General features: G+C 45.3%; 1 protein-coding gene across 2 annotated transcripts in view; it reads left to right on the top strand.

The window, feature by feature from the left end:
• Positions 1 to 26879, top strand: part of Cds2 (CDP-diacylglycerol synthase 2) — a 44359-nt gene that overhangs the window by 4034 nt on the left and 13446 nt on the right. The window contains exons 2-5 of one of the 2 annotated variants that reach the window (XM_038329802.1): positions 12091 to 12203; positions 23100 to 23236; positions 24281 to 24377; positions 25373 to 25470. In XM_038329802.1, coding sequence (XP_038185730.1) covers positions 24321 to 24377; positions 25373 to 25470 — 155 coding nt within the window. In that variant the 5' untranslated portion in view covers positions 12091 to 12203; positions 23100 to 23236; positions 24281 to 24320. The remainder of the gene's footprint in view (positions 1 to 12090; positions 12204 to 23099; positions 23237 to 24280; positions 24378 to 25372; positions 25471 to 26879) is intronic. The other variant, XM_038329801.1, reaches the window with a different exon arrangement.

The following is a 26879-nucleotide window of genomic DNA, read 5'->3' as shown; positions in this document are numbered from 1 at the left end:
TGGTAGATTTTGAGACTAATCTTCTGAAAGTTTATTTTAAGATCTGTAACTAGGTTTTCAGAAGCAGAATTACGTTATTTATTTTTATTTTTATAATTAAAAAGATTATTTTAAACGTGTCAGTGTTTTGCCTGAATGTATATTTATGTATTACATGTGTGCCCACGGAGTCAGAAGAGGGCATCAGATCCCCTGAAACTGGAATTATTGATGGTGGTGAGCAACCATGTGGGCGCTAGGAACTGAACCCTGGTCCTCTGGAAGAGCAACCAGTACTGTTAACTACTGAACCATCCCTGTGTGAGACGTGCATTGGCAACTGTGGAGGTCAGAGGATAACTTGCAGGATCAGGCTTTTTCCATCTGCTTCTTGGACCCTGGAGATTGCACTCAGGTTGTTGGGGTGGCAGTAAACATCTTTACCTATTGAGCTATCTTGCTGGTATTTATGTTGGTAAAACAATATTTTATTTTAAAGACTCAGTTACTTACCCATTTATGACTGCTGGAAATCACTTTTCCCACAAAACTGATCTTATTAAAAAAAAAAAACTGTGTCATGCATTTGTATATTTTTCTTCTTTTCTTTTCTTTTCTTTTTTTTTTTTTTTTTTTTTGGTTTTTCGAGACAGGGTTTCTTTGTAGCTTTGGAGCCTGTTCTGGAATTTTGCTCTGTAGACCAGCCTGGTCTCTCATTTGTATATTTTTTAAAGTAACTTAGTTATTAGATGTAGATGGGTTGATAGTGTGAAGTCATTTAACTTTTTTCTCTCATATTGCATAATGCTGCTTTTAAGGATATAGAATTAATGCATTAATTTATAGTCTGTTTTTTTTTTTTAATTCCTTTATGTTTTTTGGGACAGAGTCTCACTATATAGTCCTGGCTGCCCCAGAACTCAATGTGAAGGCCAGGATGACCTTGAACTCAGAGATCCTCTGCCTCCTGAGTGCTGGGATTAAAGGGATGTGCCACTACTTGAGGCCTAATTTTCTTATGTAGTTATAAATAAAAGATTGCAAAATCATCTTTTAAAATGTAAAATATAAAAGCAAGTGAGGTTTTAGTGCGTGTTTGAGTGTGGGGGTGAGATTTTTTTTTTGTTTTGTTTTGTTTTGTTTTGTTTTTCGAGACAGGGTTTCTCTGTGGCTTTGGAGCCTGTCCTGGAACTAGCTCTTGTAGACCAGGCTGGTCTCGAACTCACAGAGATCCGCCTGCCTCTGCCTCCCGAGTGCTGGGATTAAAGGCGTGCGCCACCACCGCCCGGCTGAGATTTTTTTTTTTAAAGAAAAAATACTGCACTCCCTCATGGTCTAGTGGTTATTAGGATTTACACCTCTCTTGCCTGGGTTCTATTCCTGGTCAGGAAAGCCTCTCCAGGCTGGGTGGTGGTGGCACAGGCCTTTAATCCCAGCATTGGGGAGGTAGAGGCAGACAGATCTCTGTGAGTTTGAGGCCAACCTGGTCTGCACAGTGAGTTCCGGGACAGCCAGGGCTGTTACATAGAGAAACCCTGTCTGGAGAAACAAAACAAAAGAAGAACAAACAAACAATAACGGGAGAGAGAGAGAGAGAGAGAGAGAGAGAGAGAGAGAGAGAGAGAGAGAGAGAGAGAGAGAAAGACAATTCTCAGTTATTGGTTCTCTGATTTATATATTTTGAAGTCCAGCCCTGAGAGTAGCCACTGGGGCATCTTTGAGTGGAACTCACTGTTTGGCTTGGCCACCACAGAACTCCATTCAGGGCAGTGTGTGAAGCTTAGAGCAAGTGCTGTCCAGACATGACTAAGCATCAGAACTATGTGGTCTAGCATCGTCAGTCATCAATGTCAGCAGGTCCCAGAACATTCTCTCTTCAGTCAGCTGTGTACATTGCCTGTGACTCTGATATACTTCATGGCTCTGGTTGAGGTTGATGTCAGTATATGTGGTCATATCTATAATTTAGTTCCAGCGGTATACTCATGCTCATGTGTGGGGCTGGAACCCAAGGCCTTGTACATGCTAGGTAGATCGTCTGCCAACTAACCTATCTATATCACAGATTCTATACCTATTTGATTTCCAGTGATTTTTTTTTTCCTGATTTAAACAATTGTTTTTGTTTTTGGTTGTACATGGGGTTAAACCCAGGCCATAATGGTTGCTACTTCAAATATTCTATATTGCTAGCCCTTAAAAAATTAAAAATTATTGTGTGTGTGTGTGTATTCTATACCCCTAGCCCTGAAAAAATCTCTCTCTCTCTCAAAGACGAGAGAGAGAAGAGCGGGGACGAGACGAAGCTTCGCAGCGAGAAAGAGAGCGGAGATACGAGAGAGAGAGAGAAAGAGAGAAGAGAGATCACATCTCACCGGATCTCGGACCGATCGATGAGAAAAAATCCTCGTCTGCCTTCTATCAGTCTTCTCTCTCCATCTATCTCTTGTGTCTATCTCCTCTCCTCTCTTCCCCATCCTCCCTCCCTCACCTCCCCTCCCTCCCTCCTCCCTCCCTCCTCTCTCCTCTCCCTCTCTCTCTCTCTCTCTCTCTCTCTCTCTCTCTCTCTGTAGGTTGGGGAAGTTTTGTGAACCAGTGCTCCTCCTTTCACTTCTCGTGTTTGAACTCAGGTCAGGCCCTCAGTGTCGAGACAAGATCTCATGGAATTCAAGCTAGCCCCGAACCCTTGATCGTTGTGCTTCTGCTTCCTGAGTGCTGAGATTATGGGCATGTGCCACTGTCCCCAGCTGAAAAACTCAAAGTGAATCTTTGTCGTACATTTCACAGTACAAATAATCATTCTTTGGATTGTTTGAAAGCATCTTGTCCATGTGCTAGTTTTCATAATTGCTTGCATTCTGGGGTTGTGTAGCCTGAGCAGACTCCTTCACAGAGCTTGTTTACCTGCGTCTCTGCGGTGACAGCGCTCATCCTCCACTGCAGGAGGCTGTGGCTTAGAAAGTCCAGCCACTCCTCCAGTTTGGAAGGACTTGGCTCTTGACTATTAAGTTTGCCAGCGTCTTGTTAAATGAATACTGATTTGTTCCTGGCGTTAAGCAGAGTTTCTGGTTTCCAAGTCTTGCTCTGTAGTAGCTGTGTGTGGGGAAGTAGTTGCACCCCACCCCCACCCTCAATTAGCCACCTTCTTTGTGCCTGTCGCTGATCTTTGACCTCGTGCTTATCCAACAGTAGGGATGGCATTGGATCCACAGAGTGACCTCAAAAAGTTAAATTTTATCGTGTTATTTTAAGTGGCAGTGCGTGCTGGGTCAGGATTTGAGGGAAGGGTTACTGTGAGGCTCCTTCCTCTGCCTGTTTCCCCAGAGACACACCCCCTTCCGTGGTAAGCTGTAGTGCTCCTGAGGGCTGGCACCTGTGGAAAGGCCGTGCTCTGTCTTGCCAAGATCAGATGTCCTTTTGATTTGGCGCCTGTGGCATCAACCTCTTTGCAGTAGGGTCTCTCCAGAGTCATCTTGAGTGTTCCTGAAGACTTGATTGAGAATTTGAAAAATTCTTTGGGTCCTGGGATCCACGGATTGTTTTTGAATCTCTGATATAGAGAGATGCCTGTCATGGACTCTTTCCCACCCCCACTAGTGACTTAGAGCTGTGTCTTCCCCATCTTGTTTCCTAATTAGTCTTGTGGTTTCACACACACACACACACACACACACACACACACACACACACACACACGCATGCACGCACGTATGTGCACACACGCACACACACTAAATTATTCTAAATTATTAGAAAGGAATCTGTTAGTCTTGTGTATCTCCTTGCTCCTCTGCCCAGTTCAGGACTCAGGCTTTAACCAAGGATTTGGTTTCCTGGATTTCTTCCCTGCTGCCCTCGCACATTTCCAGTAGTTTGGGACTTGAAGCCTTTACCTTTGTAAACTCTCTCCCACTGAGTCTCGCCTAGCTCTTCAGGATGGGCTCTCAACGCCTGCTGTTCTAGTCCAGCTGTGCTCTGCATCTTCTAGGCCTTCTGCAGTTACCCTGTGAATTATAGAACAAAGGCATAGACTCCTTTCTGTCTCCCTGGTGCCTCCTCCTGCTGGGTGCCTCTGCGTCATTGATCTTGGTCCTTGGTTCCAACCCCTGAAGTATCTTTTGTTGTCATCTTCTGCCACTTTGTCATGTTTAAATCCCACTTTCTCACTGGAAATGATCCAGGCCTATACTGTAGAAACAAATGAATATGTGCACATGTCAGAATAAAATCTGTCTGTGAACCCATGAGAGACCCAAACATGGTTCAGCCCCTGTGCAGGTAGCTGTGTGACTGAACCAGTGGCCATGAGTAATTTGACAGCTTTCCCCTTTGTGCTGATGGAAGCCGCCCTTAAGGTTCTTTGTAAACAGTGTTTCAAATGTATTCATGGTTATGAAGAAACAGATGAAGATAAAGATACTTATTGTAGAAGCACCAAAAAGAATGACAGAAAAGGTCTTAATTCTGCTGTTTAGGTACCACTGTTAATATTTTGATATATTATGTCATTTCATTTTGAACATTTTATACATTCTTGCATTCTGTGTATACAGCTACTTTATGACCCATGGTTTCCCCATTTTTCTAAAAATAGGATTTGAATATTGTGATTTTTAGCTCAGTATTTTTTTAAAGATTTAGTTAACTTGTTTATTTTTGTGTGTGGGTGCTTTGTCTGCATGTATATATCTTAGTACCATATGTGTGACTGATGCCTGCAGAGGCCCAAAGTGGGTGTTAGTTTCCTTGGAACTGGAGTTACAGAAGACTATGAGCTATTATGTCAACTCTGGGAACTGGACCTAAGTCCTCTGGAAGAGCAGCCAGTGCTCTTAACCACTGAGATATCTCTTGAGCTCCTTAGCATCCTTAAAAATATTTTTTATTATATTTATTTATTTGTGTATATGTGGCAGAGGTCAGTTTATGGACCTTGAACTTGTTTTTTTTTCCTTTCTTTTTGTGTGGGTTCTGGAAACTTAATTTTGGCCACTAGGCTTGGTAAGCTATCTTGCTGACCCTCACTGTTGGTTTTTTTTGTTGTTGTTGTTTTGTTTTTTGGTTTTTTGAGACAGGGTTTCTCTGTAGCTTTGGAGCCTATCCTGGAACTAGCTCTTGTAGACCAGGTGGGTCTCGAGCTCATAGAGATCCGCCTGCCTCTGCCTGCCTCTGCCTCCCGAGTGCTGGGATTAAAGATGTACACCACCACCACCACCCGTGTTTTCTTTAATTTAAAAAGATTATTTATGTGTATGTATCTAAATAAATTTGTGTAGGAATTTGCAGAAGTCAGAAGAGGGTGTTGGATGCCCTGAAACTGGAGTTATAGGATGTTATGAGCTGCTAGGAACCACACTCGGTCTTCTTCTAGAGCAGGAAGTACTCTATTAACCATTTCTCCAGCCCCAGCACCCATCATTTTAATAGCAATAGGCCATTGTGTTGTGTGCTGAGCCTTAGTCTGTTAAACTAGTTAATTTAAATTGTTTTAAAATATTTGGCTATTGTAAGTCATGATGTATGAGAGCTGTGGTTAAAAAAAAATACAGCACTAAACTCTTATTCATGCACGATCTCCATGGCAGATTCTTTTGTTTAGAATTACTGACCCAGAAGAGGATGTCCATTGTTTAAGCCTTTGAATGCATTTCCTTCTACAGGAAGTTCGTAGTTTCCACAATGTGTTTGTAATCTTTCCTTCACTTGCTGTAGTGAGGAGCTGAGCAGACCTGCTTTTCATCCCGCCCAGCTCCCGCATAGCTAGCTTAGCCCCGGAAATAACAACATACAAACTGTATTCATTTAAACACTGCGTAGCTCTTTAGTTTCAGCCTCTTATTAGCTAATTCTCACATCTTGCTTTAACCCATATTTAGTAGTGTGTGTAGCACCACAAGGTGGTGTCTTACCGGGAAAGATTCAGCATGTCTGACCTGGCGGCTGGCTCCATGGCGTCTGTCCCAGAGAGGAGAGGCATGGTGATTGACTAACTTCCTTTCTTCCCAGCATTCTGTTCTGTCTACTCCACCCACCTATGTTCTGACCTATCAGGCCAAGCAGTTTCTTTATTAATTAACCAATGAAACAACAGATAGCTAGAAACACTCCTACATCAACTTGCTTCTTGATTTTCAAGGGAAGTATTTTAGCCTGGTAAGGACAGTGCATACTTGGGGGTTGGCTTGCCTGGTTTATACTGTAGTGCTGTACTAATTTGCCATGTGAACAGTGGACTGGGAATGGTGGCTTATTAATTGTTTTGAGGCACTTTCCTTCTCCACATGAAACATACTTTAGAACAAGCTACCCATTTTCTCCAGAGAAATTTTATTTATTTATTATATACACAATGTTCTGTTTGTGTGGATGCCTGCAGGCCAGAAGAGGGCACCAGACCTCATTACAGATGGTTGTGAGCCACCATGTGGTTGCTGGGAATTGAACTCAGGACCTTTGGAAGAGCAGACAATGCTCTTAACCACTGAGCCATCTCTCCAGCCCTTCTAGAGAAATTTTTACCTGACTCTGGGTACATAGGTGAATAAAGTAGATATACAAATCAAACATTTAACCAAGTTCATAAGTTTATTTTAGGGACAAGGACATCCCTAATAGCTTAATCGTCAATTTGCTAGCTACATGAGCATGAGGAACTGAGTTTGGTACCCAGAATCCATCCAGACAAGTTAGACATGGTGGCACATCTTGTGATCTAGAGCTTTGGAGGCAGACGGATGACTCTGGAGCCAGCCAGCCTGGCATACTCATCAAGTTCCAGGCTTACAACAGGCCTGTCTCAAAAACAAAGCAAATTACTCCTTAGTAGTGACACTTGAAGTTGACCTCTGGCCTTCACATATGTATATACACATATACAAACATATATAAGCTGCCACACTAACACATGTATACATGCATGCACATACAAATTTTATTTATTTTTTACATTTATGTATGGGGTTGAGCAATGGTGTATATATGATCATAGGATCACTTGTTGAAATCAGTTCTTTCCTTCTATCATGTGGTTTTCAGGGACTCAAACTCACCCTGTTAGACTTGGTAGCAAACACCTTTTCCACTGAGCCACCTCCTCAGCTCCAGTGGTTGTCTTTAAGGTTTCTATACATATAATTTTTAAAAAATATTTATTTATTTTTAATTATGTATACAGTATTCTTTCCTGCAGGCCTCATTACAGATGGTTGTGAGCCACCATGTGGTGGCTGGGAATTGAACTCAGGACTCAGGCTCTTAACCACTGAGCCATCTCTCCAGCCCCTATACATATAATTTTTGTTCATTAAACACAAAAGCACATGTATCTGAGTTGGATTCTCTTATTTTTTTATTCTTTTTCTTGAGCTATATATTTTTCTCCATTCCCCTTTTTTCCTCCCCCTCCCCTTCTGCCTTCTCCTGCGATCCCCAAACTCTCAATTTACTCAGGAAATCTTGTCTTTTTCTACTTCCCATGTAGATTAGATCCATGTCAGTCTCTCTTAGGGTCCTCATTGTTGTCTATGTTCTCTGAGATTGAATTGTAGACTGTTTTTCTTTGCTTTATGTCTAAAAGCCACTTACGAGTGAGCACATTTGATATTTGTCTTTCTGTGTCTGGGTTACCTCACTCAAAATAATGTTTTCTAGCTCCATGTATTTTCTTGCAAAATTCAAGCTGTCATTATTTTTTCTGCTGTGTAGTACTCCATTGTGTAAATGTACCATATTTTCCTTATCCATTCTTCGATTGAGGGGCATTTAGGTTGTTTCCAGGTTCTGGCTATGACAAACAATGCTGCTATGAATATAGTTGGGCACATGTCCTTGTGGCATGATTGAGCATTCTTTGGAAATATACCCAAAAGTGGTATTACTGGGTCTTGAGGAAGGTTGTTTCCTAATTTTCTGAGAAAGCACCACACTGACATCCAAAGGGGTTGTACCAGCTTGCATTCCCACCAGCAATGCAGAAGTGTTCCCTTTTCCCCACAACCTCTCCAGCATAAGTTGTCATCAGTGTTTTTGATCTTGGTCATTCTTACAGGTGTAAGATGGAATCTCAGAGTTGTTTTGATTTGCATTTCTCTGATGGCTAAGAACGTTGAACATTTCCTTAAGTGTCTTTCAGCCATTTTAGATTCCTCTGTTGAGAATTCTCTGTTTAGGTCTGTACTCCATTTTTAAATTGGGTTATTAGTTTTTTTGATGACCAATTTCTTGAGTTTTTTGTGTATTTTGGAGATCAGACCTCTGTCTGATGTGGGGTTAGTGAAGATCTTTTCCCATTCTGTAGGCTGTCATTTTGTCTTGTTGACCATGTCCTTTGCTTTACAGAAGCTTTTCAGTTTCAGGAGGTCCTATTTATTAATTGTTTCTCTCAGTGTCTGTGCTGCTGGGGTTATATTTAGGAAGTGGTTCCCTGTGCCAATGTGTTCAAGTGTACTTCACACTTTCTCTTCTATAAGGTTCAGTGTGGTTGGCTTTATGTTGAGGTCTTTGAATCATTTGGACTTGTGTTTTGTGCATGGTGATAGATATGGTTCTATTTTTATTCTTCTACATATTGATATCCAGTTATGCCAGCACCACTTGTTAAATATGCTTTCTTTTTTCCATTTGATATTTTTTGCTTCTTTATCAAAGATCAGGTGTTCGGAGATGTGTGGATTGATATCCGGGTCTTCTATTCAGTTCCATTGGTCCTCCTGTCTGTTCTTATGCCAATACCAGGCTGTTTTCAGTACTGTAGCTCTGTAATAGAGTTTGAAGTCAGGGATTGTGATGCCTCCAGAAGTTCTTTTATTGTACAGGGTTGTTTTGGCTATCCTGGGTTTTTTGCTTTTTCATATGAAGTTGAGTATTGTTCTTTCGAGGTCCTTGAAGAATTTTGCTGGGATTTTGATGGGCATTGTGTTGAATCTGTAATTAGGGCTCTCTTATTGTCGTTAAATATCATGACCAAAAGCAACTGGGGAGGATTTATTTCTGCTTACAACTCTGGTCACACTCCATAACTGAGGGAAGTCAGGCAGGAACTCAGACAGGGCAGGAACCTGGAGGCAGGAGCTGATATAGAGCCCATGAAGTTTTTCCTTCTGGCTTGTTTGGCCTGCTTTTGTATATAGTACCCAGGACTTCCAGCCCAGGGAGAGCACTGTTAACAGTGAGCTGGGCTCTTCCACTTCAGACAGCAGTCAAGAAAATGCACACAGGCATAACCACAGGCCAATCTGATGGAGGCATTTTCTTTTCTCTCCTCTCCCCTTCCTTCCTCCCTCCCTCCCTCCCTCCCTCTCTCCCTCCCTCCCTTTCTCCCTCCGTCCCTCCAAGACAGAGTTCTCTGTGTAGCCCTGGCTGTCCTGGAACTAGTTCTGTAGACCAGGCTGATCTGGAGCTCACAGGGATCCTCTGCTTCTTGAGCGTTGGGATTGATTAAAGGCGTGCACCACCACTGCCTGGCAAGGGGGCATTTTCTTGATTGAGATTTCCTCTTCCAAAATGACCTAGCTTGTGTCAAGTTAACCTAACACTAGTCAGCACCTTGAACCAAATAGTTGAGTAGGGAAAGTTTGTCTTTATAGGAAGTGGCAAAGGAGTGATAGAGTATTAAGGACTGGGGAACGATATAGATCTGTGGTCAGGCCCTGGGTTCAATCTCCATTATTACTAAAACAATAATGGAGTGGTTTCAGCCTGGATTGAATTAATGGAATGAGATGGTAATTGTGCTCTCATAGAGGTAGCCAGATATGTTCTGTAGCTTCTGATGGAAGAGTGTTCTTAGAAAAGTCCTACTTGCCAATGATCAGAGCTTTTTGTTGTAAAGACTAATTGACAGGAAATTGAAGGACAGAAGAACATGCTGTAAAGCTCAACTGGACTAATGGCCTGGGTGCTTCTGTAAATAAATGCTCAGAAATGCATTGCTTCCCCCATGAAATCAGGAACAAGACAAGGTTGTCCACTCTCTCCATATCTATTCAGTATAGTTCTTGAGGTCATAGCTAGAGCAATAAGACACCAAAGGGAGATCAAGGGGATACAAATTGGAAAAGAAGAAGTCAAACTCTCACTGTTTGCTATGATATGATAGTTTACATAAGTGATCCCAAAAGATCTACCAAGGAACTTCTGCAACTCATAAACACTTTCAGCAGGATACAAGATTAACTCCAAAAAACTAGCGCCTAGAGTTCTTGAGGCTTGCATACTGTGGAAGCGGAGCATCCTGGGGCAGTGTGAAATGCGGAGCCCAGCCGCCTCTGTCAAACTCTAGGATCCTCCAGTCATTTCCGTACCGTCTTCCCCTGCTTCTGTGGGTATCGCTGTCCACATCTCCACTGGGTGGCATCTCCTGCCATCTTCTCAGCAGATGGTCTCAGGTTGGCCTTTTAGATTTCTGCAGCCGCCGTGTGTGTGTTGGACTCACAGGCCTGGCTTTCTTGCAGACTCGGTCATGGACTCCTTTCAGATGGCTGGACCCAGTATCAGGAGGTTGAGGTTGAGTTGGTGCTAAATCAGCTGTGAAGATTAACAACTGCTTGAGCAGTGAGAACCAGGCCTGAGATTTAGGGAAGAGTTAGTGAGGAAGGTGGTGTGAGGCACAGAGAAAATTGGTCTGTCAGTGTTTTATTTTAGTGCTGAAGTACCAAGTAAATATGTGTTAATGCTTTATTAACATACCAAGTATTTTATTTAAAAGTGCTTAGGAGTTAAGAAATAAATAAAATCAAGCAGTTCAAATATTCGGTGTTTGGATATACCACAGAATAGTAATTAAAAACCCAAGTTGATAAAAATGTAATTTTGTACATTAATTATTCTTCCTGGGTAGGTTAGTAGGTAAAATTTAAATATTATTTCCAATTAAATTTTACCAAAATGTCCCACATTAACTGAGTTTATTAAATATAAATTCAAAACATAGAATTAAATGAAATGCCCTCTTAAGATATGCATCAGTGGTGGTGACATTGACTTAGGTATTTTTGTTCACTCCAGGAGGAGGGAATGGTGGGACCACTAAACCGCCACTCTCCTCTTAGCCTGACATTGCTCCGGGCTCCTCTGTTGTGTGGTAACTTCGAGGAAATTGAGGCCCGTTCTAACTGGCCTTTAGTTGCTAGTAATCTGGTTTATGTCTCCAAGACAGGATTTCCCATTTGTCTATCTATCACTGATGCTCTTTAGTTTCATATCCTTTTTAGAAAGTCCTTGAACCCTATTGAGAGTTTGTCTTCAAACAGAACCTTTGCCTTATTGGTTGTTTTTCTTCTGAGGATTATTCAGGGAAGTAGGCTTCTAAAAGAGTACAGTTGGTACAGGTGAGCCTCACAGTGAATACAGGCAACGGGAAAAGCTGTTCTTCAGAGTGTATCATGCAAGGGTGTAGTGTGGTGCTGGAGGTCACACCCAGGGCCTAGCACATGCTACCTGAGTGCTCTTCCACTGAACTCTGCCCTCAAGCCCATTGTTAAAAGGATGTCTTCTGTCTGCCCCGTCACCCTTGTCGGCCCCAACACTAGGGTTTTCATCTGTGTGTGTCAGCTTCCATGTACATGTGATTTGGGAATAAAAGCTTCACAAAACAATACTTCGCTGGCTGTCCTGAAACTCTCTCTGTAGACCAGGCTGGCTTCGAACTCAGAGATCCGCCTGCCTCTGCCTCCTGAGTGCTGTGATTAAAGGTGTCACCACGTCCCTGCTACAAAACAGTAATCTCTCTGTGAACATGTCAAAGTTTGCTGCTGTTTGATTTTCTCATATCTACTCTTTCTGTAAATCTTTGTTAAACTCTAACAGACGTGCAGAAATGTCCACACACAGCAATTTCACAACGACTTTTCGTAAATTAAACCCGTACCTTTAGCCGCATCAGATCAAACAGAACATCCCCAGTCCCTGGGGGTGGGGGGGCTCTTGTGTGATGTCTTCTGTTCACTCACCTCTCTCCTGGAAGCCACCTGCCTTCTGGCATGTGTGTATGTGTGGCTAGTTGTGACCTGCTAAATTAATTTCAAAACCTAGTGAGTCTCAACGTGCTACTTGAAAAAAATATAGTCATATTTTATCTAATTATTCTTGAAATAGGAATTTTCTTTTTTGTAGATGAAAAAGATGAAGTCCAAGATGACTTGATTTCTCCCAGGATCATGGCTTGTGCTGTTTGTCTTGTTCCCATGTCGTCTTCTTCCTGAGATGAAGAGTGTCTTGTTTAGAAGGTCAGTTGTAGCTGTTTTGTTTTATGCTCAGCTTGTCCCTCTTAATGTGCTTACAGAATGGATGTTCATTAGGAAGACAGTTTTCGTCAGTTGCTGATATTAGCACTCTGAGCATGAGTCAGATCCATGTGCGTGTTGTTTTGGAAGCTTTCTTGACATCTGTCCCCTGGTCTCAGGATAGCCATAGCTGGCTTCCTTACATCAAATGTCGGCTCTGTTTTTGGCAGTGCTTACCCGTGCTGCATTGTATGACTTCACTGTAGCCTTGGTTCTGAACACAAGACAAATGCATTTTGCAGTGTACATACTGTTGTATCATGCATTATGATGTGACATTCTGCTTGAAATGTTCCAATGCAGATTTAGGACTATCATATGTTATGCACTGATGTGTTTCTGTTATTGTTGCTTTGTTTTTTTTTTCTCCCTGTACACATAGTTTTCTGCTCTTGTAGAAACATAATAGCTCAGTGGTTAAGAGGGGATACTGCTTGTGCAGAGGAACTGAGTTCAGTTGCCAGCACCAATGTTGGGTGGGTTATAACTGCATAGTAATTTCAACTGTAAGGGAATCCAGTGCCCTTTGTGGCCTCTGTGGGCATTGCACCCGCATGGTGCATACTTCCTCTTCTCATCTACCCATAGTTAAAAATAAAATCTTAACAAAGAAGAGACATAATGATTTAATTGTGGGAAACAAAGAATTTTAAACACCTGTGTTTTAACAAAAGACTTATTTTTATTATGTGTGTGAGTCTATCTGTATATGGGTATGTACATGTGAATGCAGGTGCTCCCCCAGAGGCACAGGATCTTCAGGAGCTGGAGTTACAGATGGTTGTGACCCCCACCAGGCAAGGTTGCTGGGAGCTGAATTCAGGTCCTCTGGAAGAGTCTTGAGGTGCATTATTAGGTTGTTTGAAAACTCACTAGTTTTTAAATGCGAGCTCTCATTTAGAATGGCTGCAAGAGACAGAGCTGCAAGTTTAGCCAAGATCTGATCCTAAGGGAGTTTGAAAGGATTTAGACATAATACTTGGAAACTGGGCTACTCTGCAAGAGGTCGAGGGTGGAGGAGCTGTTAGCTCCTTTTTTATTCCTGTGATAAAACACCATGATCAAGGCCACTTAGAGTAGAAAGAATTTATTTGGGCTCACAGTTCCAGAGGGCTAGAGGCCATGGTGGTGGAGTAAGGCGTGGCTGCTGGAGCAGCAGCTGAGAGCTTGCACCTTGAGCTGCAAAAAGGAGGCCGAAAGAGTGAACTAGGAATGGAGTTTTTAAACTCTCAAAGCCTGCCCCCTCCAGAAAAGCCATTTCCTAATCATACCCAGACATCACCAACTTGGACCAAGTATTCAAATGCCCGGACCTAGGGGAGCATCTCATTCAAACCACCTCAGGGAGGGATGAGATTAGCTGTTCCTCCCTGGCTGCAGAGTCAGAGTTGGGAAGAGTGGGTTCAAGGCTGGAGGAATGTAGCTAGTGGGCTGTTGACATTTTCAGCAGAGGGTAGTGATACTAGCTTCAGTTCAGGAGTCACAGAGGTAGTAAGATAAAATGTAGCCAAGCCTTTAATCCCAGCACTCAGGAGGCGTAGGCAGGTGGATCTCTGTGAGTTCAAGGCCAGCCTGGTCTACAAGAGCTAGTTCCAGGACAGCTAGGACTGTTTCACAGAGAAACCCTGTCTTGAAAACAAACAAACAAAAGACCAACAATAAAAAAAGATGAAGTGTAGCTGAAACCAGTCTGCGAGGTAGCTTTTAGAAATTTAGTGATGGTGTAAGGATTGTGGGAGAAGTCACATTTCACATTAGGAAATTCAAGGTGAATGCCACCATTTGCTAAGATAAATTACACAGTAGGAGGACAGGGTTGTAAAGGAACTGGTAGATTTGTTTTTGGACACGTGGAAAATTTTAGGTACCTCTAGAGACCTCAGAGAGGTATTTGGACATAAATGCCTGGAATATCGCTTAGTGGTATAGAAAGCTTGCCTAGCATGTACAAAGCCCTGGGTTTGGTCTCCAGCAATCCCCTCCCCCGCCACAACCCCGCCCCCCCCCCCCCCCCCCCCCCCCCCCCCCGCTAAAGGAGAAGGACAGTGGAAGCCTGATTTGAGTGAGATTACTTAGAGCATGTCCAGTGGTAGAACAACTCCCCGAGGGACCCCCAAATTAAGGGACAAGCTGAGAAAGAAGAACTGCTGAAGAAAAGGCTGGCTGAGACAGCCTGGCCAGAGAGGCAGATGGCAGACAGGAGACTGTGCTGCTTGGAAGCCAGAATTTTTTTTCTTCTTTTTAATAGCAGTGTCAGAAGCTGCTGAGCTGAGGATGGAGCATTCAGAGGGTTCAGTGATGGTTCTGTTGATGACCGGGCTTAGATGAAATTGGCTTGCTGTGCTCTGAGGATGCTGCAGCCAGAGACTGCTTTTCCCTAAGGTTTTCTATGGAGTTGGGAAGAAAGTGCATTAATTGGATGACCTTTTAGAAGTTGTGTATGGTTGAGCCTGCTTAGATGGCTGGGAGGAAGTGGTGGGAAGAGGGAGGAGGGAAAGCAGTGGGGTGAGGCAGTGGGCCAGGCAAGTGCATGGCAACCGCGCAGTGTAGCTTTCCGGGAGTCCCGATGGGGTACATGGTCATCAGTGCTGTGTCCTCTGCAAACATTCCTTACCCCTTTTAAATAGTTTTGCCTGGATTGGTGAAATGGTTTACAGTCAATTAGGTTTTTTTTTTTTTTTTTTGGTTTTTCGAGACAGGGTTTCTCTGTAGCTTTGGAGCCTATCCTGGAGCTAGCTCTTGTAGACCAGGCTGGTCTCGAACTCACAGAGATCCGCCTGCCTCTGCCTCCCGAGTGCTGGGATTAAAGGCGTGCGCCACTGCCGCCCGGCTCAATTAGGTTTTTAAAAGCTGAATCTGCACACCCTCCCCTGCCTTGATGTTTTCTCTGAGTGCTGTTGCTGGTAAGGAGAGCCTGTAATGACTCTGATCTTGAGAAGCTGAGTGTACTTTCTGTAGATTGCAGTATTGATTGAGACTTTTAGAAGGCGGGAGGGCATGCTGTGGTGGGGGTGTCTCTGTTAGGGCTCAGAAATGACACCCCAATGTGTGTTTTTAACTAAGTCTCGGAACCGGCATCTTTTGGTGCTTCTCTCCTGTGGTCACTCCTAACTCTCCTGACGCCCAGAGGAACTTGCTTCAATGTTCTGGAATGGCCAGCAGAGGTGCAGTTATAACTTTCTTTTCCCAGATTCCTCAGCAGCTAGCTGCTGAGCCATATCACAGGAAGAAGGACTTGACTCCATGCAGGATAGACTTGGTCAGTTAGCACTGGCTCTCGTTTCCCTCAGAATTGCCAGCGTGCTTGTGAAGAGTGTAGATAATAAGCTTCTGTTTCCTGGGGTCATGAGTGTTCACTGCCCTGTGATTGCCCTTCCCTCTGGAGGTAAAATCTATGTGCCGCCTTTCCTGTTGATCTGTGTAGGGCAGGGAGGAAGTTCTCTTTGCTTCTACAGGTCCAAACTCACAGTAAACTCGTCTTTGACCGTTCCTTCAGACATATGAACTTGTCAAATGGGATTAGTATTGAAAAGGGCTAGAAGCATTTCTTTGTTCTCCCTAACAGTTGTTCCCACCGCCCATACAGTACACATGTAGGCGTTCATCTTTCTGTCCTGTAAGAACTCAGATGGACACCTATTGGGCTTTCCCATAGAGGACATGGGGATCCTGACATTCCTTAAGCACCCTCTGTCTAGCAGTTTCTCTCCCAGGGTCTTGTCTCATAAGTGGGGGAGTTGATTGCGCTGGCAGCTGGCCAAGGCTTCTTTTAAGATGGCAGGGCTAGGTCTTTGCTCCAGGAGGAGACTTGCAGTTTGCATAGAAAGCAGTGTAAAAGACAGTTTGTGAGTTGTGGAGTCACTTCAGTCTTGAACTTACGGATTGGGACCCAGAAAGGGAAGAGCTTGGGAGCATAGCCACCAGTGTGCCAAGTGCCACCACTTGACGTTTCCTTGGGGATGAAGGATGAAAGCCCGATAAGTGGTTCTGCTTGTCTCCTTGCCCCCGGTTTTAGCTCTTCTTAGACAAACTGGGGTAAAATGTGAAGTTTTTAGCAGGATACAAAAGAGAATTAGTGTCTGGTAAAGAAATGGGGTATAGAATAGGATGAATGAGTTCCAGTTACCTGGGTCCCCAGTCCACAGGGACTTCTGTCTTCCTGGGCCCCAGTCACACTTCTTCTAAAAGGTCAGAATGTCACATGGGGAGCATCAAAAAGTTGATGCTTTTGTGAGCCCAAGACAGTCCTTCATGAAATCCTGAGAATTGAGTGGGAATGAGAAGGGAGTAGGGTGTAAGTCAACAACAGGGGTTCTACCTAGAAAGCAGTAGCAGGCATGAGTTAGCATAGGCTGTTGCGGGCTGAGTGAGGTTTCACCACAGCAAAGTCCAGACCTTGACACGAGGCTTCTTTGCTCACCCACTGGCTCTCTGCTTCCTTCCACTATCTCTTTCTGTTGGAGCCAGACTTCTGTGTTGTTCTGAGACTTGTGTGCTCCTGGGGCTGGGGGTGAAGAGTCTGGAAGGCTGGTCAGGGGCACTTTTTGAGTAACAGCTTCTCCAACAATGACAGTGTCTTTTTGCTTGGCCCTTGGTGTCCAGGACTCACCCTGTGTCCTCACTCTAAGTGCTGCCGCCTCTCCCTGAAGAGTCTGTGTGAATCCAGAGGGGCGGTTTTCACTTCCTTGCAGAGAGGAGCTGTTTCCTGTTTACATAAGCATCCCCACTCCTCTGGGACTGGCTCAGGGACTGTGGGAGGATGGGTGCAGGCTGAGGGGCTGCTCTGCTTATCCTCTGCTCTGGGCTCTGTGGAGTAGACAGGAAGGAAGGCTCTTGGGAAGGAGGAGGGGCCCTGGGAGCAACCTGTTCCTCATACACTGACCTGTGCCCATCCAGGAAGGAGGCAGGAGTGGGTTCCAGGAACACCGAGTAGCAATGGAGGCAGGCTAGGTGTTGTCCATGTGAGCTGGGAGTTGGTGAGGGTGCTGTATGTTCAGTAGACTAGTATAAGGTCTTGAATGTGGGTTCAAGAGGAACACTGAGTTGGATTGTTGGGTGCATGAAGTTTATTTGAAGAGTTATTAATTCATGGACAGACAGAAAACAGCATTGCATGGGTTTTGAGGAGAGCTCAGGCCCCAGCACCAGACAAAAACAGCGTGGTGGGCCTGAGCAGACCACAGCACCGTCAGCCGTCCTCTCAGATACCCCACAAGATACTGAGATGTTGACTCCTAGTTACTAGACTCCCAGGTGTCAGGATCTCATCTAGGAAGTGACACAGCAAAGAGCACTGGTGTCACTTATCCTGCTTCCCACGTTCCCTGCCTCCTGCATGGGACTCTGACACCCTGGCTGCAGTTTGTGCTAGGAAACCACCCATTCTTAGAAATGTATGAGAAACCCAGGGTCTGGAAAAATGGCTCAGTGGTTAAGAGCATTCGCTGCTCTTCCAGAAGAACCAAGTTCAGTTCTCAGCACCCACATGGTGGTTCACAGCCATCTGTAACTCCATTTCCAGAGAATCCAGCTGTAGCTTAATGCCTGCTCTATGTGCTAAGTTATGGTTCATGAGGTGGGCAAGGAGCTGGAGATTGAAACACACATACAGCCACATACAGAGGCACGGGCCATCCTTGAACAAGAACGCCAAGTATGCTCCCTTGAGTCAAGAATGCCTCTTTATTGTGTTCCAGGGCAGATTATACAGGGTCTCCTTGACTAATGGCCACACTCTGACTCTCAGCTGCAAGCCCACCAGAAACCACTCTCCTGTCTTGTGCTCAGAGCAGCTGCAAGCACAGGAAAACAAGTTGTTTACAGGAAATTCAGGGTCTGGGGTCCACAGTCCCCAACATCCAACACCCTCTTCTGGTCTCCAAGGGCATTAAGCATGCATATGATGTACATAATGCATGCAGAGAACAAAACACTTATATGTATAAAATAAAATAACAAATCCGTAGAGGAGGAGATCCTCATTTCTGTATTGTGTACATCCCAGTGGAGAGTGAGCACATACATGTATTGTTGCTTTAACAGGTAGCCTGCATGTGTTAGAGATTACACATTGGTTTAAGGAATCTTAATTTTGGGGGGGGGGCTGCCTATATGAAATAAGGAAACTCAGCAGGCAAATGCTGCATTCAGATAATTTGTTACTTCTCCAGCCCAATGTTTTTCTCTCCACCCTTCCTCCTTTGTGTGATGTCCAGGTTGGCTAGGTGTTTAAGGTTCTCTTGCTTCTGAACTGTGTGCTTTGGGCGTGTTACTGAGAGGTGGGTGTGGGAGAGACTGACAGGGTAGCCACAGCAGACTCCATCCCAGCAACGTGTGAGGTAAGGGAGTCTTTTCCCTATTGTAAGACCAGAGAGGGAGATGCCTGCTAAGTGTGACGGACATGAGTCAGCCTTGCTTCCCAGACTGAAGCTGCCACCTTCTGTGGAAGATTTTTCTGGGCTTCTGACTTTCTTGGTATTGCCTGGAGCATAGCACTTCTGAATTTTTAGTTTTTAAAATTATATTTATTTACTCATTAGGGGTAGGGGCATATGTGGAAGCCAGAGGACAACTTTTATGGAAGTCAATTCTCTCCTCTCAGCTTGTGGGTTCCGGAGACTGAACTCAGGTCATCAGCTTGACAGCAACTGTCTTTACCCACTAAGCCATCTTCCTGGCTCCACATCTGATTTAAACAAAACAAAAGAAGAAACAACCAACCCAAAACGTTAAAATTTTCATGTGTGGGACCTCCAGGCAGGTCTGAGGATTCCTGCAAGGGAGTGCGGGCTCCTTCAGATTGTGCTGCCAGGTTCGCTGTGTGATATTCCATCCCGCCCTGCCCCCACCTTGGCCCTTTTGTCCGGGCCTGGCCTGCCAGGAATCCCTGATCCTGTGCAGTGGAGTTCCATCTGGACTGGACCTCCACCTGGCGATAGATGAAGAAAATGACTGAGCCCCACATTGGAGCACCAGACTGAGCTCCCAAGGTCCTGATGAGGAGCAGAAGGAGGGAGAACATGAGAAAGAAAGTCAGGACCGTGAGGGGTGCATTCACCCATGGAGACGGTGGGACAGAACTAATGGGAGATCACCAACTCCAGTTGGAATGGGACTGATGGAACATGAGACCAAACTGGACTCTCTGAATGTGGCCGATGGTGGAGGCTGACTGAGAAGCCAAGGACAAAGGCGCTGGGCTTTGATTCTTCTGCATGGACGGGCTCTGTGGGAGCCTTCTCAGCTTGGTTGATCGATCACCTTCCTGGACCTGGGGGGAGTTGGGAGGACCTTGGTCTTAACATAGAGTAGGGAACCCCGATGGCTCCTTGGCCTGGAGAGGGAGGGAGGGGGGGTATGGGTGGAGGGGAAGGGAGGGAAGGGGGAGGAGGAGGGGAAGAGATGGAAAATTTTAAATATAAAAAAATAAACCATAAAAGAACCAAACACCTAGAATCTCACAAAAAAATAAAAACTACTTTTATAAGAAAAAAATTTTTTTTCATGTGTGTGCTACATGTGTGTTGTCCCTGGTGAGGCCAGAAGGGGGCGTCAGACCTCTTGCAGCTGGAGTAGCAGATGTGAGTGCTGTGAGCTGACCTTGGGTCCTCAGGAAGAACAGCCAGCCCTCTTCACTGCAGAGCAACTCCTCCTGCCCCCTTCTCATTTTTCTCTGCAGAATGTGCTGCTTTTATTCTGGGCCAGGATTTGGCTCCAGGTCCCTGCCTTCTGCCCACTGGGGAAGCTGCTGTGGGCACTCCATTTCCCTCGTGTCCACATGAGCAGCTGCTGTCTTGAGTGGGAGGCCTTTGCCTGTGAGTTGAGGAGAGGCCAGAAAACCTGCAGGCTGTAGGCTCTCACAAGTTTCTTGTCCCTTGGTGAACTTGGTCCTGAGCGCCGCGCCTGGGTGTGAGTGTGCGCAGCTGGAGAGGTGTCAGCTTCAGTGCTCCCGGTTGTTGCATAGGAGTGTGGTGTCAGCGATGGTTGTTGGCCTTTTGTCTAGCGAGTACTCCTAAGTGGGGCTCTAAGGTGTTTATCCAGGTGAGACCTAGGGAGTTCCCTTCCTGCAGGCTTGTTCCTTTTAGACCTACTCCATTTCTTAATCCCTCATCCTAGTCACCTCAGGGTCTTGGGAGTAACACAGTTGAAGAACTTTGCGATAGTTCTTTATCTCCTTTTACTGACTTGTATTTCAGAATGCTTTTTCTTCTTTTTAAGGGGAAGTAGAATCAGGTTTGGGAAGGTGTAGTATCAGGCTTGAGGTTCATAAAAGGCCCATGGAGACTTATTCTGTTTTTGAGACAGTTTTACTATGTATCCTTGACTGACTTGAAGTTCCCTGTAGGCCCAGGCAAGCCTCGGTCTCAGAGCAGACTCCTTGCTTCATCCTCCTGGGCTGAGATCTCAGGATTGCAGGCAGGTAGGTGCTGCTCTGCCTGGCCAGAGAGGTTCTTAGCATCCTCCCCTTGCTTCCCCAGCTCTACCTCTGTTTTTGTCCTTTTCTGCCTGGGGACCCAGCAGTCTTTGTGAGTCTCCTTGACAACAGGATAGATAAGCTAAAAATAACCTTGCGCTGGGCTTTCTCTCGTGCTTGGCTCAGTTCCTGGGGCTTCTAGATGCTCCTAGAGTATGTCACTGAGTGGGGGTGCTCATGTTTGGAAGCCTGAGGTCCAGGAATCAGAACTAGATAACATCACTTGGCATTGTTATCTTGTCCTCCTTACCTAGTCGTTGGCCAGTGCTGTGGGAGTGTAAATGTTAAAGAGTGGAAACTGACGTTGTGCCAGGACTTCGCATCCTAGGAGAGCACCAGTAATGGAGTGTTCATGTGTCTCTGTGACAGTGAAGTAGGACATAACTCTAGTGGAATTTGCTTCTCTCTCTCCTCAGGGAATACCTATGCTAGACTGGAGACTATAGAGCAGTGGTAGTAAGGTAGTATATGCCTGCCTAGCATGTGCAAGGCGCTCGGTTTAATCTACAGGCTGTAAAACAGCACACAAAAAAGGAACTCGCAAGGATGAGGAGGACCTCTCCTGAGCCCCTTTCATAAAATGGAAATATCAAAGGATTCAGAGCCATCTCGGCCAGTGGTGACAAGCTGTGGCTTCTCCTCACTGGGTGTGCTGTGTCTGTAGGTCCTTTACCAGAGCCAGCAGCTGTCTCTTAATGGCAGCAGTCCATGCTAGCCAAGGACCCCGTGTCAGGGCTGATCACAGTTGTAAACGGCTTAGCTGTAGCTGTCTTTCTTAGGGCAGTGGCTGGGTCTCTATCTCTCACACCTGGGATTAATCCTCCTCCCTTTCCTCTCCTACCCATTAGCAGGCATTTTACTGTGGACCAGGCATGAGGAAATGAGAACAAGATGTCGTGGTCCAATGTTTCGAAGTTGCCCGGGAAACAGTTTTATAAAAGAAGCCTCATTGTGAGCAGCATTGAGAGGGAAGGTCCCAGGGTGAAGAGAACACGAGGCTGAGGGAAAGAGCATGTCTGTGACAGAGTTCTTAAATAAAAAGGGTACATTTAAAACATTTTACAAACTAATAAGACAGAAAGCTCAGAAGAAAAAGCTTACCAATAGCTTGACAAACATTTCACAAAAGATATAACACTGGTCAATAATCATGAAATTATGTATGGGAGAGAGTAAAATTTATTTAACTTTTAAAAAGTGATGATTTGTGTCATATTTCACAAGGTTTTGAAGATTTAATAAAATGTCATTTTTAGTTTTTTTAAAAATTTCTTTGTAAAGAATAAAATGATTTCCAGACTGAAAGAAAATATAGTGGGGTGAGCATGTTGAAGTTGGAAGAGGTGGGTTAATATGTGACATTTGCCCAAGAGGGCTTCCCAGAGCCCGTTTTTTGTTTGTAGACAGGGCTGACCGTGTCTCCTTTCCTCCCAGTTCTGCTCTGAACTCACACTGTGTTGGGTTGGAGAGAGTCCACAGATTGCTAAGAGGTGCTGCTGTTCAGTTCTCAGGGATCTGATCCCCCTCCTCTTCTCACAGCACCTGGACCAGTTGCTCCCAAGAAAGAAAAGATCTGGGAAACAAGATGGTTTGTAGGACCAGAATAGTCTGTGGCTGGTGTGCTTTTGTTCCTCCCTCTTAGGCAGGGGACAAGGTCAGTTCTGCAGGTGTTTCCTGGAGGATAATCATGCATGGCAGTGCTGTGAGTTCCATTGCAGAGTTTGCTGATGGCCAGCCTCTTGTGTGAGGCGGAGGGAGGTACCCGGTTCTGGCTAGAGCATTGACCAGAACGTGGGGCTTTACTCTGGTTGTGGCAGCTCTCACAGTGTATTCTTGTGAGGGACAGAAGTCTCCTGGGCTTTGGGGCATGGCGGTATTTACTAGTCTCTGGGGGCAAGAAGCCACAAATTTGGCTTCTTCTGAGAGCCTGGACAGTGCCGCTGGCCACGGCACAGTAGAGGCTGCACTCTCAGGTTCAAGTGCTGGTGGAGAGGGGTTTTCAGAAATGGATAGCTGTTTCTGGGTGCTTGTGCCCTGTCAGGGATGAGCCTGGGGTACTTAGATAATGGCAGGCTCATGGGCAGGCCCTCAGGAAGTTAGTCACAGCCTCCTCCTTTTCGCATTCTCCGGATACAAGTGAGCCATGTCTGTCTTCTCATACCTTCCTCTCCCCCGTGGTGTGCACGGCACAGATGCCTCTTCTCATGTCAGAACACTGTCAGGATTACTGCGTGCCGTCTGCTCTGTCACTTCACTGTGCCAGGTGCTCTTTGAGCTTTTTTCCGTGGATCTTCCATGATAACCACTCACTTCTTAGTAGTTAACCCAGCATTTTTGACCTTTGTTCTTCTGTTTTTGCTGTGTAGGAATTGGAGTCAGAAGCGAAGATAGATGGAGAGACTGCATCAGACAGTGAGAGCCGAGCAGAAGCAGCTCCCCCACCAGCCTCCATAGATGACACCCCAGAGGTCCTTAACAGGGCCCTTTCCAACTTGTCTTCAAGGTAATCTACTTAGTGGTGCACCGAGCCATTTGCATGAAAGGCTGAGGTTTTTAGGGTTTCTGGTTCAAGATTATTTTCTCTCCACATATATCTGCTGTGAACATTTAGTTCTCCAGGGAGAACTAAGAAGTGTCTCAGCTTAAGTGAACCAAGGGTAAAACTCTTGACTCAAGAAAACCAGTCCCCTAAACACCAGCTGTGTGTGTGTATGAGAAGCACAAATTGTAAGACTCCAGAGCATTCTCTGAAAGTGTTTGTGTGCCTTCTGTGGGTAAGGGCATCATGGATCCTGGGTTCAAAGCCCAGTTTACCATTAGCTTGCTGCAGGATCTGTTCCTTTTTTTTCTTTTTTTTCCAGTTTATTTGTATAGAGTGTTCTACCTGCAGGCCAGAAGAGGGCACCAGATCTCATTACAGATGGTGTGAGCCACCATGTGGTTGCTGGGAATTGAACTCAACCTCTGGAAGAGCAGCCAGTGCTCTTAACCTCTGAGCCATCTCTCCAGCTCCCTGTTTCCATTTCTAAGCATAATATGTACAAATATTATATGCTGATTTAAAAATGCGAGTTGAAATAAAACCTATTTAGACTGTTGTGTAAGGGTTGGGTGGGTTAATGCCTAAAGTTCTTATAGATATGCCTGCTGCATGTTTGTGATAGTTGGTACTCTCTTTGTCTAAGACAACTGTTATCATTGTGATTTCAGGGCCATGCCGTGTAGAAGCCAGCTGTAGGGGAAAAAAAAATGATTTTAGCCTTAGAAATGGCCATGGAAGCCATCCATGTAGACACAGGAGCAGAGAACACTGTCTTATCCGCTGGCTCTCCCCACACTACCCTCAGACTTTGAGGTGTGTGCTAGTGTGGCTTCTGCACCTGCTGAGTTTGGCTGTGAGCAGGCAGTGGTGCCAGGTCCTGCCTCTGCTGGGGTGAAGGAGCTGCTCCGAGAGGATTACTACCTGCAGGGCCCTCGAGTCTCACTTCCTTTAGGCTTGTGTTCTGGTTCTCGCTGGGCTCCTGATGGGTCTTTCTTTCTTGCCTAGATGGAAGAACTGGTGGGTGAGAGGCATCCTGACTTTGGCCATGATTGCTTTTTTCTTCATTATCATTTACCTGGGACCAATGGTTTTGATGATGATTGTAAGTACCATTGACAAGCCATGATAGTGCTGCATCAGCTTTACCTGTGGGGTTGGCCATCTGCAGTGCCTGCTGCCAATAGTGCCTTGTGTTGGGTTGGTTCTGGGAATGCTTGGAGCCCCAAGTTTCTCAGAAGCTTCTGTCTTAGAGCATAGCCTCCCATTTCTTGTGTGCCGGCTGTAGGGTCACTGGCGTGAAGGACCCTGGCTGCTGGTTTGTGTGAGATTCCGGTTTTGTTTCTTGTTTTCCTGGGGCTTTACTCATAGACTCAGAACTTTCATTAAGAAGTTGCAGTCCACAGGAGTTCAATCTTCCTGCCTGTTTTAGTTTGGCTTTCTGTTGTTATGATAAACACCATGATCAAAGGCAACTTGGGGAGGAAAGGGTTTACATGTCCTGATCACAGTCTATCATGAAGGAAGCCAGGGCAGGAAACTGGAGGTAGGAGCTAAAGTGGAGACAATGAGGAACACTGCTTGGTGGCTTGCTCCCCATGACTTGCTCAGTCTGTTTTTTTATACATCCCAGGAGCACCTGCCCAGTGATGGCAGCACCTACAGTGGACTGGGCCTGCCACATCAGCCATCAATCAGGAAACTGCCCCACAGGCCAGTCTAGTAGAGGCGCTCTTCTCAGTTGAGCTAGTTTGTGTCAGGAGGACAAAATGTAATCAACACAGCCATTCCAGACAGTTGTAGATGGTGACAGCTGGATGCTGAGCAAAGCAGCAGAGCCCCTAGTGTATTATATATTCAAGCTCAAAGTGGGAAAAGGATTGACTGAGTCCTGGAAGGTTCTAGAGTAAAAGGTTAATGAGGACACTAGGACTGTGCATCTTACTATGAGAAATTGTGAAGTACAGGTCTATTACCCTGCGGTGGTCTGAGGGAAGGGGGGAGCAGAATCAGTGTAAGATGGAAACATCTCTAAAGTGCCATGACTGTGCTGCAGGCCTGTGAAGACCCTAGGAGAGCTCTCCGATTTCTGTTTTTCAGGTGATGTGTGTTCAGATTAAGTGTTTCCATGAGATAATCACTATTGGCTACAATGTATACCACTCCTATGACCTGCCCTGGTTCAGGACCCTCAGCTGGTAAGTTCTCTTGGTCCATGGGGCACCTTGCCTGATGTGGGTGATGTGCTTTGTGGTAGTACTTACAGACAGTGGAGACAGCCATTGCCACAGACTTGCACGGTATCTTTGAGCCTGTGTCTTTCATAGGCTGGATTGTATGGCTGTCTCTGAGGAGTCTTTGGTAGCTGGTGTCTTCCCTAGAAGAAACAGATGTGTCTGGGCCTGAGTCTACCTCAGTAGGAGGATTCCTTAGTTCCTGCAGCCAGGGATGGCAGTTTGTGTCCCCACCTGAGATCAGCCTAGTTTTATGCTGCAACCCAGCACCTCACTGGACTCACTGGACTCACTGGGAGCTGGCAGGTTCTGGTGTCAGTGCTGCTGTCTCTGGAACTTGATTTCCTCGTCAGTACAATGGGTCATTGAGGCTTCATCTGTTGGAACCATTCTTCCTCTAAGGCACTCAGGGTGCCAGCATGGTTATGATCTGAGCTCCTTCAGAGACGTTGTTTTCTTCTCTTAAAAAGACTTGGCTGCCTAATAGCAAAAGCTAAATAAAGAACTGTAGCAGTATGAGTTCTGAGCCCTTCCTGGCCCATCTGCTGTTGGCTCCCTGTTCTCAGGTGGTGCTGTTCTAGCAGAGCTGGGAAGGCTCACTGACTGTGCTAACTGCTTGGGACTTAATGGACCGATGGTACTGATTTATGCGTGAGAAACGTGGTGATGACCAAGGAAGCTGACTTGCTCAGCCGTGGGTACACTCTTCCGTGTGTTTCACATCACTCAACAGTACAAGCTGACTCTCAGCCTCCACCTGCCCTTGGGATTGCCCTCTGGGCCAGATGTTCTCTTTGTGGCTGTTCTCCAGTTAGACAGCTGTGTTTTGAATTTTGTTACATACTCAGGAGGCCTGACCCTTGCTATGGTCACTTTGCAAAGAAAATTTTTCCACACAATGGAAAATAAACCCAGTGTGGGGTTTTTTTCATAATTAAGAGATGGGAAAGATAAGCTCTTTGGTTTCTTCTGTTGAGGGCTTGGGCTTAAGCTGATGCAGCATGATCCCGTATCCAGAAGCATAATGGAGGTGTTGGTTGTGGTTTCCCCTCTTGTTCCTCCAGTTGAAGAGAGAATGCAAACAAATACATAGTTAATGTTAGGTGAAGGATCTGAGTCACAGCCAGGTTTCCAAAGGAGGATATGTCCTGAGACGGAGCTCAGTTGCCTAATGAAGTCATTAGCTACTGCTTGCTATAGAAAATATGATGTAATGGATATCAGGTCATGCCTCATCTATCTACCTATCTGTCCATCCATCTACCCATCTATCCATTCTCTCTCTCTCTCTCTCTCTCTCTCTCTCACACACACACACACACACACATCTACTGAAAATGGTGCTGGAGCAATGAATGAAAACAATGGGTAGA

This window comes from Arvicola amphibius, chromosome 5 (assembly GCF_903992535.2).
Source record: "Arvicola amphibius chromosome 5, mArvAmp1.2, whole genome shotgun sequence".
In the NCBI taxonomy this organism is placed as follows: domain Eukaryota; kingdom Metazoa; phylum Chordata; class Mammalia; order Rodentia; family Cricetidae; genus Arvicola; species Arvicola amphibius.
The sequence above is the reverse complement of the archived record's forward strand: the minus strand, read 5'-3'. Positions and strand labels throughout refer to the sequence as shown.